Here is a 14,868-nt window from a genome sequence, read left to right on the forward strand (position 1 = left end):
TAGGAAGAGAGACAACTGTTATCAGAGCTGGCCTTATGGTGTGATACAGTAAGAAAGAGATCCTTGAGGAGGACGGGGTAGATAGCAATGAGCAGGGGAAGGAGGGAGCTCCTGAACTACACAGCTCATATCCCAACTAAAGCATAATCAGAAGAAATGAAGATAATGAAGATAAGTGACATGGTATCAAAGGTGGTTACACTTAGGCAAAGAAAAGGCAAAACAGAAGTCAAAGATAGATATAGGACTGAGGATGTAGGTCAGTGATAGAGTGCTTCCTTAGCATATGCAAGCCTGGGTTCAATCTCCTGCACTGCCTAAAACAAAAACAGAGGCTTAAAAGATGATAGGGCTGGCAAAATGGCTCAGTGGATAAAGGTACTTGCCACCAATCCTGAAAACCTGAGCTTGATCCTTAGAACTCATGGTGGAAGGAGAGAACTGACTTCTACCAGTTGTCCTCTGACCTTCACAGCTGCACTGTGGCAGGCACAAGGGAGTGTGTGTATGAATAAATGTGAAAAAAGGAGATACTTTCTAATTCAAATGAGCTTTATGTTAATGTGTTTTACATATATATATGTATATATACACATATATAGTCCATTAATCAAGGAAAATATGAATCATACATATTTTCACACATGTTCAATGAAAATAGTGGAGAGTATTAGATAGCTTTCCATTACTATAACAAGTATCTGAGACAATCAACTTATGAGGAGATAGGGTCTATTTTGTCTTACAATTGTAAACAGTTCAGTCCATGATCAATTGGCCCTGTCACCCTTGGGCTTGTGATGAGGTGGCACATCACAGTAGAGAGCATACGGTAGAGCAAAGCTATGTGCCTCATGGAAGGACAGCACAAAAGCACAAAAAAGTAAGAGAAAGAGATAAAGACTACTGTCTCCTTCAAAGGCATGCCTCCAATAACCCCAAGACAGCCCCCCCCCCCGCACTAGGTCTAAACTCTCAACGTTCCTGCTGTCTTCCAAAGCACCACTTGGGAGATGAGGCCTTTAACACATGGGCCTTTGTGAGCATACCAGATATAAATCATAGCAGACACTGAAAAGCTGAAGTGACCAAGATTCAACTTTATAGATATGCATGGGGCAAAGCCTGACTTTTGGTTTAAGAAAATCTTATTAAATTATAACAATTGATTTAAATATTACCATTTATTTATTTATTACATGTATGAGTGTTTTGCCCACATGTATGTAAGTTCACTTGAGTCATGCAATGCTCACGAAGACCAGAAGAATGTGTTAGATCTCTGGAACTGGAGTTAGGGATGGTTGTTAGCTGCCATGTGGGTGCTGGGAACTGAACCTGTGTTCTCTGCAAGAGCAGCCAGTGCTCTTAACCACTGAGCCATTTCTTCAGTCCCTTGTTTAAAGATTTAAATAAATGAGAAACAGAGTGGAGAATACTTCCAGCCAGCAGTTTGTATAAGTGTTAAATCCTATTTGGAACTGAAAGTTCTTTGTCACTCAGGTACTGCAGACTTGCCAGGGATCTAAATTTCCTCTGTTCTAGAGAAGCACTCCCTAAATAATCTCGTGTCTCTCCTTCAGCTCCTTTCAATCCCATTCCCAAATTCTGGGAAGAAAAGTTTATGTACTACATTGTGTTTAAGCGATTTCCAGTGCACAGGGCATGTGGAAAGGGCACGCAACATCTGAGAGATTCTGGGAGGGAAACCTATGTGACAGTGCTCAGCAGTCCCAAATGCAAATCCCTTCCAACCCTCCACATTCCTGGGGATACTCTTAGCATTTGTAGGGCATTAGTGTTCTCTAGTAGAGTATTTGGAAAATACTGTTCCACAGAGCAGTATAGCATTTTCTTGTCATATTGAAAATATCATGAGGATTTAAAAGACTTACCATAAGGATCTACTTAATATCCTGAGAGTTAAGATTTTTGCTTAAATTTGGCTTCTTGGTACAGTTATTTAATTTTTGGCCTATCATTCTTCTAATTGAAACATCATCTGCGTTGGGAAATAACTGTTTTGTTACTCCTGTAAAAGATAATGGTGACACACAGAGACAATTTGTGAAGGTTATGAATCTTGTGAACTGAGGCAAAATTTGAAAATTTGGTCTCTACTTTACAAAAGTAACTTAAATCACTATGAAATATTCAAACAAATGAATATACTCAAGTTTTTCAAAGGATAGCAAAAGGCCTATGATAAACAGAGACCATGTATATTTGTCTTCCTGTAATATCAGTCAGCTTTTACCTCCTTTTGCTCCAAAATGTTATAGATTTATTTTTATTCATTTCTAATATTAATCAAAAACAAATCTATCATTTCTAACTAAGAAATGGCATTTATAGAGCTTGGTCAGAGATTTTCTAAATTCTTTGAATGTTTGCAAAAAAAATAGGCAAGGTAGATCACTTTATTTAAGGAGATTCACTAATCAAAAACCCATAAATATGATGGCTAAATTGATATTTTCTAGAATAAAACATGAGGGACATAATTAAGAAGGAGAAAATAAAATACAAATTGTTATTGAAAATTTATTGTACTATAATGACATTTTTACTTTCTGATATAATGCAATATAATGAATTTTATTAACTCAAACTTCTCAGTTATATAAACTTTAATAAATTTAATAATTTCTTTCTTTCTTTTTTTTTTTTTGTCTTTTTGAGGCAGGGTCTCCCTGCAGCCCCAGCTGGCCTGGAACTTACTATGTATACCAGGCTGGCCTTGATCTCACAGAGATCCACTTGCCTCTGTCTCCTAAGTTAATAATTTATTTTTGAGACAGGGTCTCATGCAGTCTGGTCTGGTCTGTGATTCTACTGTGTAGCCCAGGATGATACCAAATTCTTGATCCTCCTGCACCCACCTCTGAAGTATATGAGCCAACATGCCCAGATTTGATAACCATTTTTATGAAAACTTTTTATGGAAAATTTAGTAGCTACATCAACCTATTCTAAAATTTTTATTTCATAGAAAAATAAATTTGAAAACAAGAAAGGACCATGAAAGAATAACTTGTCTGTAAATGGTAACATAATTTCAAATTCATGTGAAAATATAATGCAATCATATTGTCACCTATGATGTCTTGAACTTCATTCTGATTCATGGCTGGTTTCACAACTTTGTCCCTTGAAGTTGAGGATTTTGCCCCTGTCAGACTGTGTGTGGCCATGTATTCATCTGTGTAAAGTACTTGCATTAAATCGTTAATAAATTTCTGAGGCTTGCTCTTATTACAACGGGCAATCTGCCATTTTTCAATCTTGAACTAAAAAAATAAGAAATGATAACTGAAATTAGAAAAAGAGAAATACTATCTGGAAAAATAAGTTGCTAATTAAGACAAACCACAAAAAACCCCGACATTCTTTAGAGCGGTATTTTGTACTTTTAGTATATATTTTACATTTCTTTTTATAGAAAATATTTTATTTATTATTTTTATTTTATGTGTGTGCATGTATTGTCTGCATGTAGGTAAGTGCACCTGTGTTGTACAATGCCTGAGGAAGACAGAAGATGGTGTCGAATTCCCTGGAACTGGAGTTATGGACAGTTGTTAGCCACCATGTGGGTGCTGGAATTCAAACCCAGATCTAATTCAAACTAGCAAGAACAACTAGTGCTCTTAACCGCTGACCCATCTCTCCAGCCCCATATTTTACATTTCTTCCAGGTATCTGCCAGCATTTATGAGGTATTTTCTTTAGGGTATTTGCAAATTCTTGTCATGTCATTTAGATCGCTGCACACTTATGGTTGAGAAAACAGAGGCTCTCAGCTGTCCCCTCTAATCTCTGGTACCTGTGACTATGTTACCTTGCTGGGGAAACAGTTTTAGAAATTCAATTAAAGTTAAGCACTTCAAGATGGGAGATTATTCTGGATTAGCTAGGAGAATTAAATAAACCCTTAAAAGCAGATGAGGGGCTAGAAGACAGGAGGAAAGATCTGAAGTGAGGGCTTGACTATGTAGCAGAAATGGGTCATGAAATAAGGAATGTATTTCTGTAAGTGGGAACCATGTTCAATTTATAGCCAGCAAGGAAATGGAAATTCATTTCTACAACTAAATTCTACAATAGTAATCCAGCTGAGCAGGAAACAGACTCCTTTTGAGAGCCTCTGGAAAGGGCACACTGGTGATATCCTGTTTTAGACCAGTGAGACCTGAATCAGATGCTGAACTGCAGAGCTCGGAGAGAATGTATTTCTGTTACTTGGCATCATTCAGTTTGTGATAACCTAATATATAGCAATAGGAAGTTATATGCTAAGATTCAAATACTTAGAATATCAGACAGCTAGATTGTTATTATTATTATTATTATTATTATTGTTGTTGTCTCTTTGAAGCAGGGTCTCCCTGTAGCCTCAGCTGTCCTGGAACTCACTATGTAGACCAGGCTGGCCTTGAACTCACAGAGATCTACCTGCTCTGCCTCCCACACCTGGGACTACAGGCTTGTGCCACCACACCCAGAAATTGTTATTATTTAATCCTCACTCTGAAGGCATATTTTCTGAGACAAATGCCTGATTTTAACAAAACTTACATTTATAGTTTGGTTTTGATTAAGGGGAATGGGGAGAACATAAAAAGCAGTGTGTTCAACCTTTTATCTTCTCTCAAGGACATAAAGTTTTATGACCTTTAGTGGGTATGTATTCTTCTGTCACTAGTTTAAGAATTTTATAATTCAAAAGCTTCATTTATGTCCATAGTTTTCCTTTAGTTTTCTAAACTGGATATCCATTTTACAAATATTAGCTTTTATTGTTAAAATAAAACTTCTTTGTGATAGGAATATAATGGTAGGGACCTAAATTTGCCTTAAAGTTATCTGATGAAGCAGTGCTGTTTTTTACCCTTCTTTTGGTTTTTAGATGGAGCTCTTTTCAGAGACCAACAGGGCAGGTGTTCCAACGAACCTGCTTCTCTTCAGGGCGCCGCTCTTCCTCAGCCTTCAAGGAACTCGGTGAGCTGGAATTAGAATTGGAATTACTGCCCATCGAGGCAAATGAATCTGGTGAGGAGTTGTTTGTTGCTCTCCAGAGTGTGGTTGCAGACGTAGACATAAATCCTCCACCCTTAAGCAGAGTCTCTGCCATACCAACCAATTCTTCAAACTGGGTGACTGCCTGGGGTAAAACTGAAATGGTGAGAGAGATGGTAAATATCAAATGGCAAGAATTTTACAAATACATTAGTGACAATTGCACATACACATTTTAATTGCAGGCATATGCACAGAACTATATAGAACAAATGGTTAACATTTGCTACTTTTGGAAAATAAACCTGGAAGGGTACTTAGAAGTCTTTACTTACAATTCTATCATTTCATAATAGCCTGACGTTTTAAAAACGATTATATTCAAATGTCTATGCATCTCTTTGGAATTAAAAGAAGTGTTTTAAAAGGCTGATTTTCCTCTAATTGCTAGGGCTGTTTTACTCAAAGGTGCTGAAGCTCTTGATTAGAAACATCACTGATATTATTATCGGCCATCTTCTAGGAGCTCACATTAAGCCAATGTAGTGACAAGATAAAAGTGGCCATTTGTCATGGTTTTAAATAAATTTTGTTTGTACGGTTTGTCAGGGAGCCAAATTCCATCAAGTTAATAAAAGTTTATCACTGCAACTCAAACCTACATTGTCACATATTAAAGATTAATTTTTTAAATCAACTGGATTATTTTTTTGTTCTTTATCAGACTTATGCAAAGTTTTCATGCCTCCATGTAAAATGGTCTTATTTTTACAGTTAGTTTGTGTTCTAAGGATAACATGTTGTTGGAGCTGAGACAGTAAACCCTGCCTAATTGAATTCCTCACTCAATGGCTGAGGGTGCTGCTTACTGCAGAGATGGACTCTGAACTCCTTTTGGGGGCATTTAAAAATTTTTTTATTATTAAAAAATATTACCTGTTTCAGTGTTTTCCCTGCACATATGTAAGTATACCACATGCATGCAGTGCCTGTTGAGGACAGAAGAGGGCGGTGGGTCCCCTGAAACTGGAGTTACAGATGGTTGTTAGCCACTATGTGGGTGTTTGAAACTGAACCTGGGTCCTCTGCAGGAGCAGCCAGTGCTCTTAACTGCTGGGCCACCTCTCCAGCCCTGGGGTATTTTTCTCAGGCATATTACTGAACTATAGTCTTTATAATAACTGATGACATATCCAAGTTTTGTGTATATGTGTGTGTGCTGTAGCAATAAAAAAGTTTAATAAAGGAGAAAAATCTACATTTTTGTTCTTTCAGCAAGTGTATTAAGCCATCCTCGTGAAAGACACATAATCAGCACTTATTGAGCATTTAATAAAATTAAGTATTGCTATAGCTTCTACTCTGTACCACACTAAGCTGAGAACTTTAACGATGTTCATTCTTTCACTTTTCATTGCAATTCTCTGAGATAGTTATTAACATTACTGCAGTTTTCAGGTGAGTTCAATGGACAAGAGGTTAAATAACTTGTTCATTCACTCGGTTAGAGGTAACCAGAGCCTGTCTGGCACCTGAGTCCAGGTCATGCAGACTCTCAACATTCGCCAACCACTATGGTAAATGCTAAGGATAAAACTGGGAGCAAAGCCAGATGTGGAGTTGGGTCTTGGCATATGTGTTTGTAATTCTAGCACTTTCTGAGCTGAGTCAGGAAGGCTGAGGGTTAGAGGCCAACTTGGGCTACATACTGAGAAGAGGTAAAGGAGAGACATTATTCCCTTAGCCATAATGTATAGTTAGCATTGTGTTCTGCTTAACGCTGAGTCTGGTTTTTGTTCCAGTTCCTTAGAGGTAACTGTTAAACCCTTGGAATTTCCTAAACTGGTAGGAGTGTCTGTTAATGGGAAAACATTGAGAGTTTATGTTAAAGTGGTCGCCCTAAGTGGGATCTTCAGTACCAAATAGCAGGCTATCCAGTTAGAAATCCAGAAAACCTAACATATGACAAAGACTGTGTTCAAGCCCATGGACAATCAATCAATCAATTATACTTATGTAACAAAGCTGCAATAAAAACTTCAGACACCAGAGCCTTGGTGAGCTTCCCGAGGAAGCGGTATTCCATGCAGAGATGTTAGTAGGACAAGGTGTCTGTTATGACTTCGTATTTGGTAACATAGACTCTGTCTTCTTTCCTTTTGGATTATACTTTGTATCCTCAACCTGTACTAAATACAATCATGAGTTTAATAGGTTTCAGTGAGTTCTGTGAGGTTTTCTATCAAATTATTGAAGGTGAGGGTAATTTGGGAAATTCTTGAGGTTGCAGTTGGTTTCAGAAGTCTTGGGCAGATTTGCTAAGATGGAGGCTAACTTCTACATGTCAACATGTGAAAATTTATAATTAAATGCCTTGAAGGGGGATAAGGTATACTGTGGTTTAAATATGAAATGTCCCCAATGGTGGGTCAATTCTCAGACTCCAGATACTGGGTCTATTTTGTGAGGCTGTGGAAAGAAACTTCAGGAGGAAGTGGTCCCTTGGTATATGCCTTTCAAAGTTATACCTACTCCCTGGTTGTTGCCTCGCTTTCTCTTCCTGTCTACCATAACATCATTAGCCCCTCCTTGTGTTCCCACCACTACCCTATACTAGACTCAGAAACAGAACTAAATGACCACAAACTTCACCCTCTGAAGCTATGAGCTGAAGTGAATCTTTCCTTTTTTAAGTTGTTTAGGTTAGGTATTTGGTCAGAGCAACAATAAAAGTAAGTAATATGAGTGTGGCCCTCACCTAGGACGGAGAGGGCTTGAATCAGGGGAGAACCAGGTCTTCTCTGACATTGTCCAGATTGATCTGAGACCTGGATAAGCAGGAGTTAAACAGCCAGAGAGCATAGAATGAGACAGGTGACTAGGGCAGAGACACAAAGAACTTAAAGAAGGTCAAAGCCAGGGTATAGAAGAAAAAGGGAACCTGTTAAAGGGAGGCTTCCAGAACACTGTTTTCTTTAGTTATAAAAGGTTCATGTGCTCATGGCACACAATCTTTCTCATATCTCTCCACATATCTCCATTTGCATTCATCATTCTGCATAATTAGAACTATACTATGTGTATCATTGTATCATAGTTCTTTTAATTAAGATGGTAAGGTAAATATTGTGCTTGTTTTTTAAAAAATATTTTTGTTATTTTTATGTTTAATGAGTGTATTTCCAGTATGTATTTAAGTGCACCCATGTCGTGCAATGCCCATGGAGGTCAGGAGAGGGCATCAGAGCCCCAGGAACTGGAGTTAAGGACAGTTGTTAGCCGCCATGTGGGTGCTGGGAATTGAACCCAGGTTCTCTGCAAGACAAGTCAGTGCTCTTAACCACTGAGCCATCTCTCCAGCCCATGTTTGTTTTCTTATCTCTTCTTGCAATCCATGATTGTTGAGGTCTAATTTAACCAGTCAAAGTAGAAATGAAGTAGGTAAAGGGGATGAGTTTAAGTGCTAGTTATTTCACAAGCAGTCAAGATCTGGGATGTTTCTATCTTGTCAGAAAGTTCTCTCAAGATATTGTCAAAGGCACTTAGTTCTTCAGCTGTCAATTAAGTTTTCCTTGTTGTAGAACTCCATGTAAAAAAACTCAAAGAGAATATCCTCCATTTTTGCCTCTTGTTCTACATATTTTTTTCTCTCTTTTTTTTGTCTTTTTTTGAGACATGGTCTCCCTGTAGCCCCAGCTGGCCTGGAATTCACTATGTAGACCAGGCTGGCCTTGATCTGACAGAAATATGCCTGCCTCTGCCTCCTGAGTGCTGGGACCAAAGGTGTTGGCTAGCACACCCAGCTTCTGTTTTTTGATTTTTGTATTCTACTACTCTATGATTTATACTCTTTGAAAAATGATCTAGTCACCACTGATAGATTATTTGCCATTTGAAAGTATAATTTTGATGATTCCTAACATTGCAAGATACCTAGATGCTCCTTTTTTCCCCTTCTGGATGAAATTGCTTCCTATTTCTCTTCATTAGAAAACTCTGAAAAACCTCCTTTAACACACATTTTCATTTCATCTCTGATCGTGTCAGTGCTGCAATCCTGACAACATAAGATGGTCCAAGGAATGAATGTCTTTAAGACTCAGTTCATGTTGCTGAACTGCTCATCAAAAAGATTTTTTTTCTACTTACACATTCATTTGTGATGTAAGAAAATGGTCTTTCAATGTATCAACAATAACTGACAATGAACAATTGTTAACAAACAAGTTTGAAAAGTTTAGTATAACTTAAATTACAATGAATTATTGTGAGGTTAATTATATATGTATTTGCTTTTTGATAATTTAAATTACTTTTATGGGTTATTGTTGGAGAACCCTGCTGCTAGGGTTGTAGTCCTCCATGTCAGGATAGCTCTAAGGGGCTCAGCACCATATGGAAGGACTCCCCTTCTCAGTAGGGGGCCTCCTGCTCTCTTCCTGACTTACCTGGGAAGTGCCGCCAAGCACGGATGCCTGACCTTATTTGGAACATGACCTCTGGCATAGTTACCTGGAGTAAAAACTACCCCCAGGACTTTTTCTATATGATAATCAGGTATTGCCCGGTAGTCAGATGATAGGAGCTTACTGCCACATGTAAATAAAGCATACTATGAGCACCTATCAGCTGAAGCATTGGCTACTGCCTCCACACTATATTTTCCCTAACCCCCACTGAATGAACGGAGCTGTTTCACTGAATCTAGAGCTGTTTCCCTGAGTCTGGAGCTGTTTGGATCATTGAACCTGCCTCCCCGGAAGGGCTTTTTTCTGTCAGTGCTCACTGACCATCCTGACCCCGTTCGTCGCTTCTGCTCCCTTTGTCCTCGTGGAGTGGTGGCCAATGACCCATGAGGAGAGGGAGCGACCCCACAGGTTATATGCTAGACAAAGGATTCCAGTGCCTTTGTTGTTGTTGTTTTTGCTTTGTTTTGAGATAGAGTCTCACGTAGCCCAAGCTGGCCTCAAACTCACTATGTAGTTGAGGGTGGCCTTGAACTTCTGGCTGTCCTGTCTCTACCTTCCAAGTGTTGGGATTATAGGCATGCCCTACCGTACCCAGCTATTAATGCTTTTTTATTTTGGTAAGAATGTACATTATTTTTATAAAGTGCTTATAAGACTGCCTAGTGTACAATGTGTTAGCTATTATTATTATTTTGTATTATGAAGCATCTTAACATTTTATTTGCTTTAATCTGATGTTCTGGTTTGGGTATGAACCTTCCACAGGCTCATGTATTTAAGGTTTTGTTCCAAGAGGGTGGGTACAATCACTCAGAGGTGATTGGGTCATGAAGACTCTGCCCTCACCAATGTATTAACCTGTAGCTAGATCCCCAAGTTTATGGCATCATTGTAAGTAGAGAAATTTCTGGAGACTAGGCCTCCTTAGAGGAAGGAACTACTGGGGGGCACGTTCTTGGGGTCTGTTTCTTGAGGTCTGTTTCTTCTTCTGGACCCCTCTGCCTGTTTCCTGACCACCACAAGACAAGCAACTTTGCTCTTACATGCCTTTCTGTTGGATGCGCTGCCTCACATGGCACAGAGACAGCAGAGCCAGAGGACCACAGACAGAAACCTCTGAACCATGAGACATAATCCTTTTCTCTCAGGTATTTTGTCACAAAGACAAAAAAGCCAAACATCCTTGCAAACACTTTTATTTGAGAGTTTAACTTCATAACATCTTTAAAAACACACATAAAGCCAAGTGAGGTGGGTCCCTGTAGGTCCCACTATTCCGGGTGGAGGCAGGAGTAGAGACTGGCCTGGTGGCATAGAAGACTGTCCTCTGAATGAACAGATGAAGGTCTAGGATCAGAACTTGGTGGTAGAGCATTTCCCTTACACAAGAAGCCCTGCTTCAATCCTTGGCATTGCAGTTAAGTAAATAAATAAGAAAAAGTGTGCACACTTTTTTAGTTTATATGTTAAAGTATTAGTATTTTCTTAGTAAAATGGTCATTTTCTGTATGTTTAGAAATCATAATTTTTAAAAAATCATCATTGAGATCAATTAAAGAGTAAGCTATATGATCTATAATTTAAACATCTTTTTACAAATAAGTTCTTTCCTCGGGATATGTATATGTTTTTAACCTTTAATGAGGAATTTTATTTTATCCACTTTTTGCTTGCGTGTATATACGTACACCACATGCGTGCAATGCCTGCAGTGGTCAGAAGAGGACATCAGATTTCCCTGGAATTGAAGTTATGGATGATTGTTAGCTACCATGTGGGTTCTGAGAACTGAACCCCAGTTCTCTGAAAGAGCAGCCAGTGCTCTTAACTAATGAGTTATCTCTCCAGTCCCTTAATGAGAAATTTTAAATAACCACAACAAAGAAGTGAAATCTCCTAGTTTCTATTTCTGGCTAATCTTGTTCTAAGTATACCCCCATATACTTTCTTTCCAAAGTTTCTGGGAAGTCACAACTATTATATCTTGCTTGTTCTTTTGCTTTTTTTGTGTGCCTGCGTGTGTGCATCCGTGCATGCATGTGCATGTGTGTATCCATGTGTGTGTGGTATCAGCATGTTCACGTGTGTAGGCACCTGTGTGCATGCATATGCACATGTGTATGCATGTGGAGGTCAGAAGTTGATGTCATATCCTTCCCCTATCACTCTCTACATTTATATATTGAAGCAGCATGTCTCACTTGAACCCAGAGCTTGCTGACTTGGCTAGTCCAGCTAGTCATCTTGCTCTGGAGATCTGTCTTGGCCTCCCTAGTGCTGAGATGAGATTAGAGGCAGGGTGCCACATCAACCTGGTGTTTACCTGGGTGCTGGGAATCCAAACTCTAGTTCCTCATACTTGTGTGGCAAGTGCTTTTACATACTGAGCCATCTCCTGAGCAGAGATATTTACCTGTAAATATTTCTGGATTGCATTATAAACGTAACACTACTGCCACAGCTGGAAGTAACTAACAATTTGTAATATTATCAAAAAACCTAGTCAGTGTTCAAATTTCTGGTTCTCAGAGTCTGGAGTTGGCTGGCTGTACCCATCAGGGGTATTTAAAACATTTTTTTCTTTTTAATGTAGATTACTAGTTATATCTGAAGGCTTGATCAAATTCAATTAGTGTTTTAATTTCCTCCTGGTGGCTAAGGTTTTTGTTTTATAAGATATTGGTAGCCACTGATAATTGCTGCTCAGAGTCATTTTGATTTAGGAAATTGCTAAGTGGTAATATTGTATTTCTTTTCCATTTATTAGCAGAATTCTTCCACAGATTCTTCTCATCCACTAATTGGTTCCCAGAGGTCCATTTCTCATAGCAATGGCAGGACTGGTGATTCATTTTTGGTATATTTGCCAGTTTTTAAAGCAATAAGTTTTTTCAATGACTATTGTGGATTTTTGTTTTCTTTTTAAAAAATATTTTATTTATTATTTTTATTTTACATGTATGAGTGTGTTGCCTGCATGTGTGTAATTGCACCTGTATAGTGCAATGCCTGTGGAAGTCAGAAGAGGGCATCAGATCCCCTGGAACTGGAGTTGTAGACTGTTGTTGGACACCACATGGGTACTGGGAATTGAACTGGGGTCCTCTGTAAGAGCAGCCAGTGCTTTTGACCACTGAGCCACCTCTCCAGTCCCGAATTTTTGTTTTCTTGAAGCCATTATGAACCCTTGCACTTGGTCACAAAGACTCTGCTTCCATCTATTATGGTTACCATGCTGTTTTGATACTCACACCACCCCATCCTGGGTCAGTAGAGAGCTCTTTTGATCGACACATCCAAGGCAGCTCTTCTGATTGACATCTCCCTACTGTCTTCCCAGACTTTGCTTTCTGCTCTGAGACATTCGAGCAGATTTTCTTATCTGAAGCTCCTGGAAAGTCTTATGTTTTCTGTGCACAATGTAGAAGCAGTCTTTTCTCTAAGAAACTGTTGGTGGGGCTTTTAGTGGGAGACAAAATCACAATGGTGGTCACATTCAGAAATGCTCTTTGCCATTGAGTTCTTATTTCTAGGCCTATGCAGTGAACAGTATTAGGAAATATATGTTACTTTTGTTATTTTTTGGGAGGAAGAATCTTATTGTGTAGCCGAGGTTGGCTTTGGACACTGTATATAGTCCATGATGGCTTCAAACTCACAGTCCTCCTTCCTCAACCTCCAAACAGCTAAGATTACAAGTGTGTAGCACCACATCTAGCCGAGATTATGTCTTTTATCTTTTATATGTATGTATATATATTTTTCTTTGTTTGTTTGTTTTATGTGTATGAGTGTATTGCCTGCATGCACAAGAGCACACCTGTGTTGTGCAATGCCATGGAGATCAGAAGAGGGCTTTGGATTCCCCTGGAACTGGAGTTAAGGATGTCCGTAGACGCCATGTGGGTGCTGGGAATCAAACCTGGGTCCTCTGCAAGAGCAGTCAGCACTCTCAACTGCTGAGCTGTCTCTCCAGCCCTGAGATTATGTCTTTTAAAATATTTATTTTTATCATTTAAAAAATTATGTGGACATGTTTATCTATGGGATTTATACATGGGTGCAGTGCCTGTAGAAGCCACATGAGGCTGTCAGATACCCTGGAACTGGAGTTACAGGTGGTTGTGAGCTGCCTTGTATGGGTGCTGGGAAATGAACTTGTCTTCTCCAAGAATAGCAGATGCTTTTAATCCCTGAGCCATCTTTGCAGCCCGTACTACCATCTTTAGGGGCACAAGCAGTTAATCAGTCAATGAATACATTATGCTACTGAGCATTCAGAGCTAGTAACTACAGATACCAAAACAACAGTGTTGTGCTATAACTAGATAAATGAAAAAAAACGAAATTTATAATTTTCTTAGTTTACCTGTTTGGAAAATCAAGCCTCAACTGTAGCACACAGTGGTATCACCCAGCAAGCATTAAATTGATGCCTAGTTCTACCCAGAATCTCATGAAACTGATGGAAGTTGCAGCCTGGACATTATATTTTTGTAAATTTCTCACATTCTTATACTGTACACCTCAAAATTAAGGAAGCCACTCTCTATAATCTTATGGTGTGTGTATATATGTTGTGGGGAATCAAGAAGAGGGAGTGGACACTTAGAAGTCTTTGAGATATAAAACTGGGAGGAGGAATCTAAATTTTCCCAGTAGGAATATTATATTTAAATTTCTAGAGCTAGAAGTCATTAATATACATGGATTATTTTATTCAATATTCACCTATTACATTCTTTAAACATTTTTTAAAATTTATCTTTATTTTATTTGTATGAGTGTTTTGGCTGTATGTATGTAAATGCACTTATGCATGCAATGCCTCCAGAGGTCAGAAGGACCTGCGTTGGTTCCCCTGGAACTGGGGTTTCAGATGGTTCTTAGTCACCATTGAGGTGTTGGGAACAGAATCCAGGTCCTCTGCAAGAGCATCCAGTTCTCTTAACCACTGAGCCATCTCTCTAGCTCCCACATATTACATTATTAATACATGTCAAACCTTGTATCAACTATTAAGGACTCAATGATGTGTTTGCCTTTAGAGATTCTTACGTGGTAATAGAAATTTCTTTTTGAGACAGGGTCTCCCTGTAGCCCCAGCTGGCCTGGAACTCACTATGCAGACCAGGCTGGCCTTGAACTCATAGAGATCTGCCTGCCTCAGCCTCCCAAGTGCTGGAACTAAAGGCACGTGCCACCATGCCCAAGTGGAAATTTTTTTTGAAAAAAGCATTTTTATTGATTTGAAAATTTCATGCAATTATACTTCTATTTCTTAATCTCTGAAATGGGAAAATAAAACCACTCACCTGGGCAACAGGTAAATATTCAGAACATAGTCAGCAAGTGTAAGTTTCAATTATTCAATTTAGTG

General features: G+C 38.8%; 1 protein-coding gene across 1 annotated transcript in view; it reads right to left on the bottom strand.

The window, feature by feature from the left end:
* Bend6 (BEN domain containing 6) overlaps positions 1 to 14,868 on the bottom strand; it is a 111,517-nt gene that overhangs the window by 27,750 nt on the left and 68,899 nt on the right. The window contains exons 4-6 of the mRNA XM_008846512.3: positions 4,955 to 5,175; positions 3,098 to 3,290; positions 1,896 to 2,032 (exon numbers count right to left, since the gene is read on the bottom strand). Coding sequence (XP_008844734.1) covers positions 1,905 to 2,032; positions 3,098 to 3,290; positions 4,955 to 5,175 — 542 coding nt within the window. The 3' untranslated portion in view covers positions 1,896 to 1,904. The remainder of the gene's footprint in view (positions 1 to 1,895; positions 2,033 to 3,097; positions 3,291 to 4,954; positions 5,176 to 14,868) is intronic.

The sequence above is a fragment of the Nannospalax galili genome, unplaced genomic scaffold, assembly GCF_000622305.1.
Source record: "Nannospalax galili isolate Female #2095 unplaced genomic scaffold, S.galili_v1.0 scaffold582, whole genome shotgun sequence".
Taxonomy (NCBI): Eukaryota; Metazoa; Chordata; class Mammalia; order Rodentia; family Spalacidae; genus Nannospalax; species Nannospalax galili.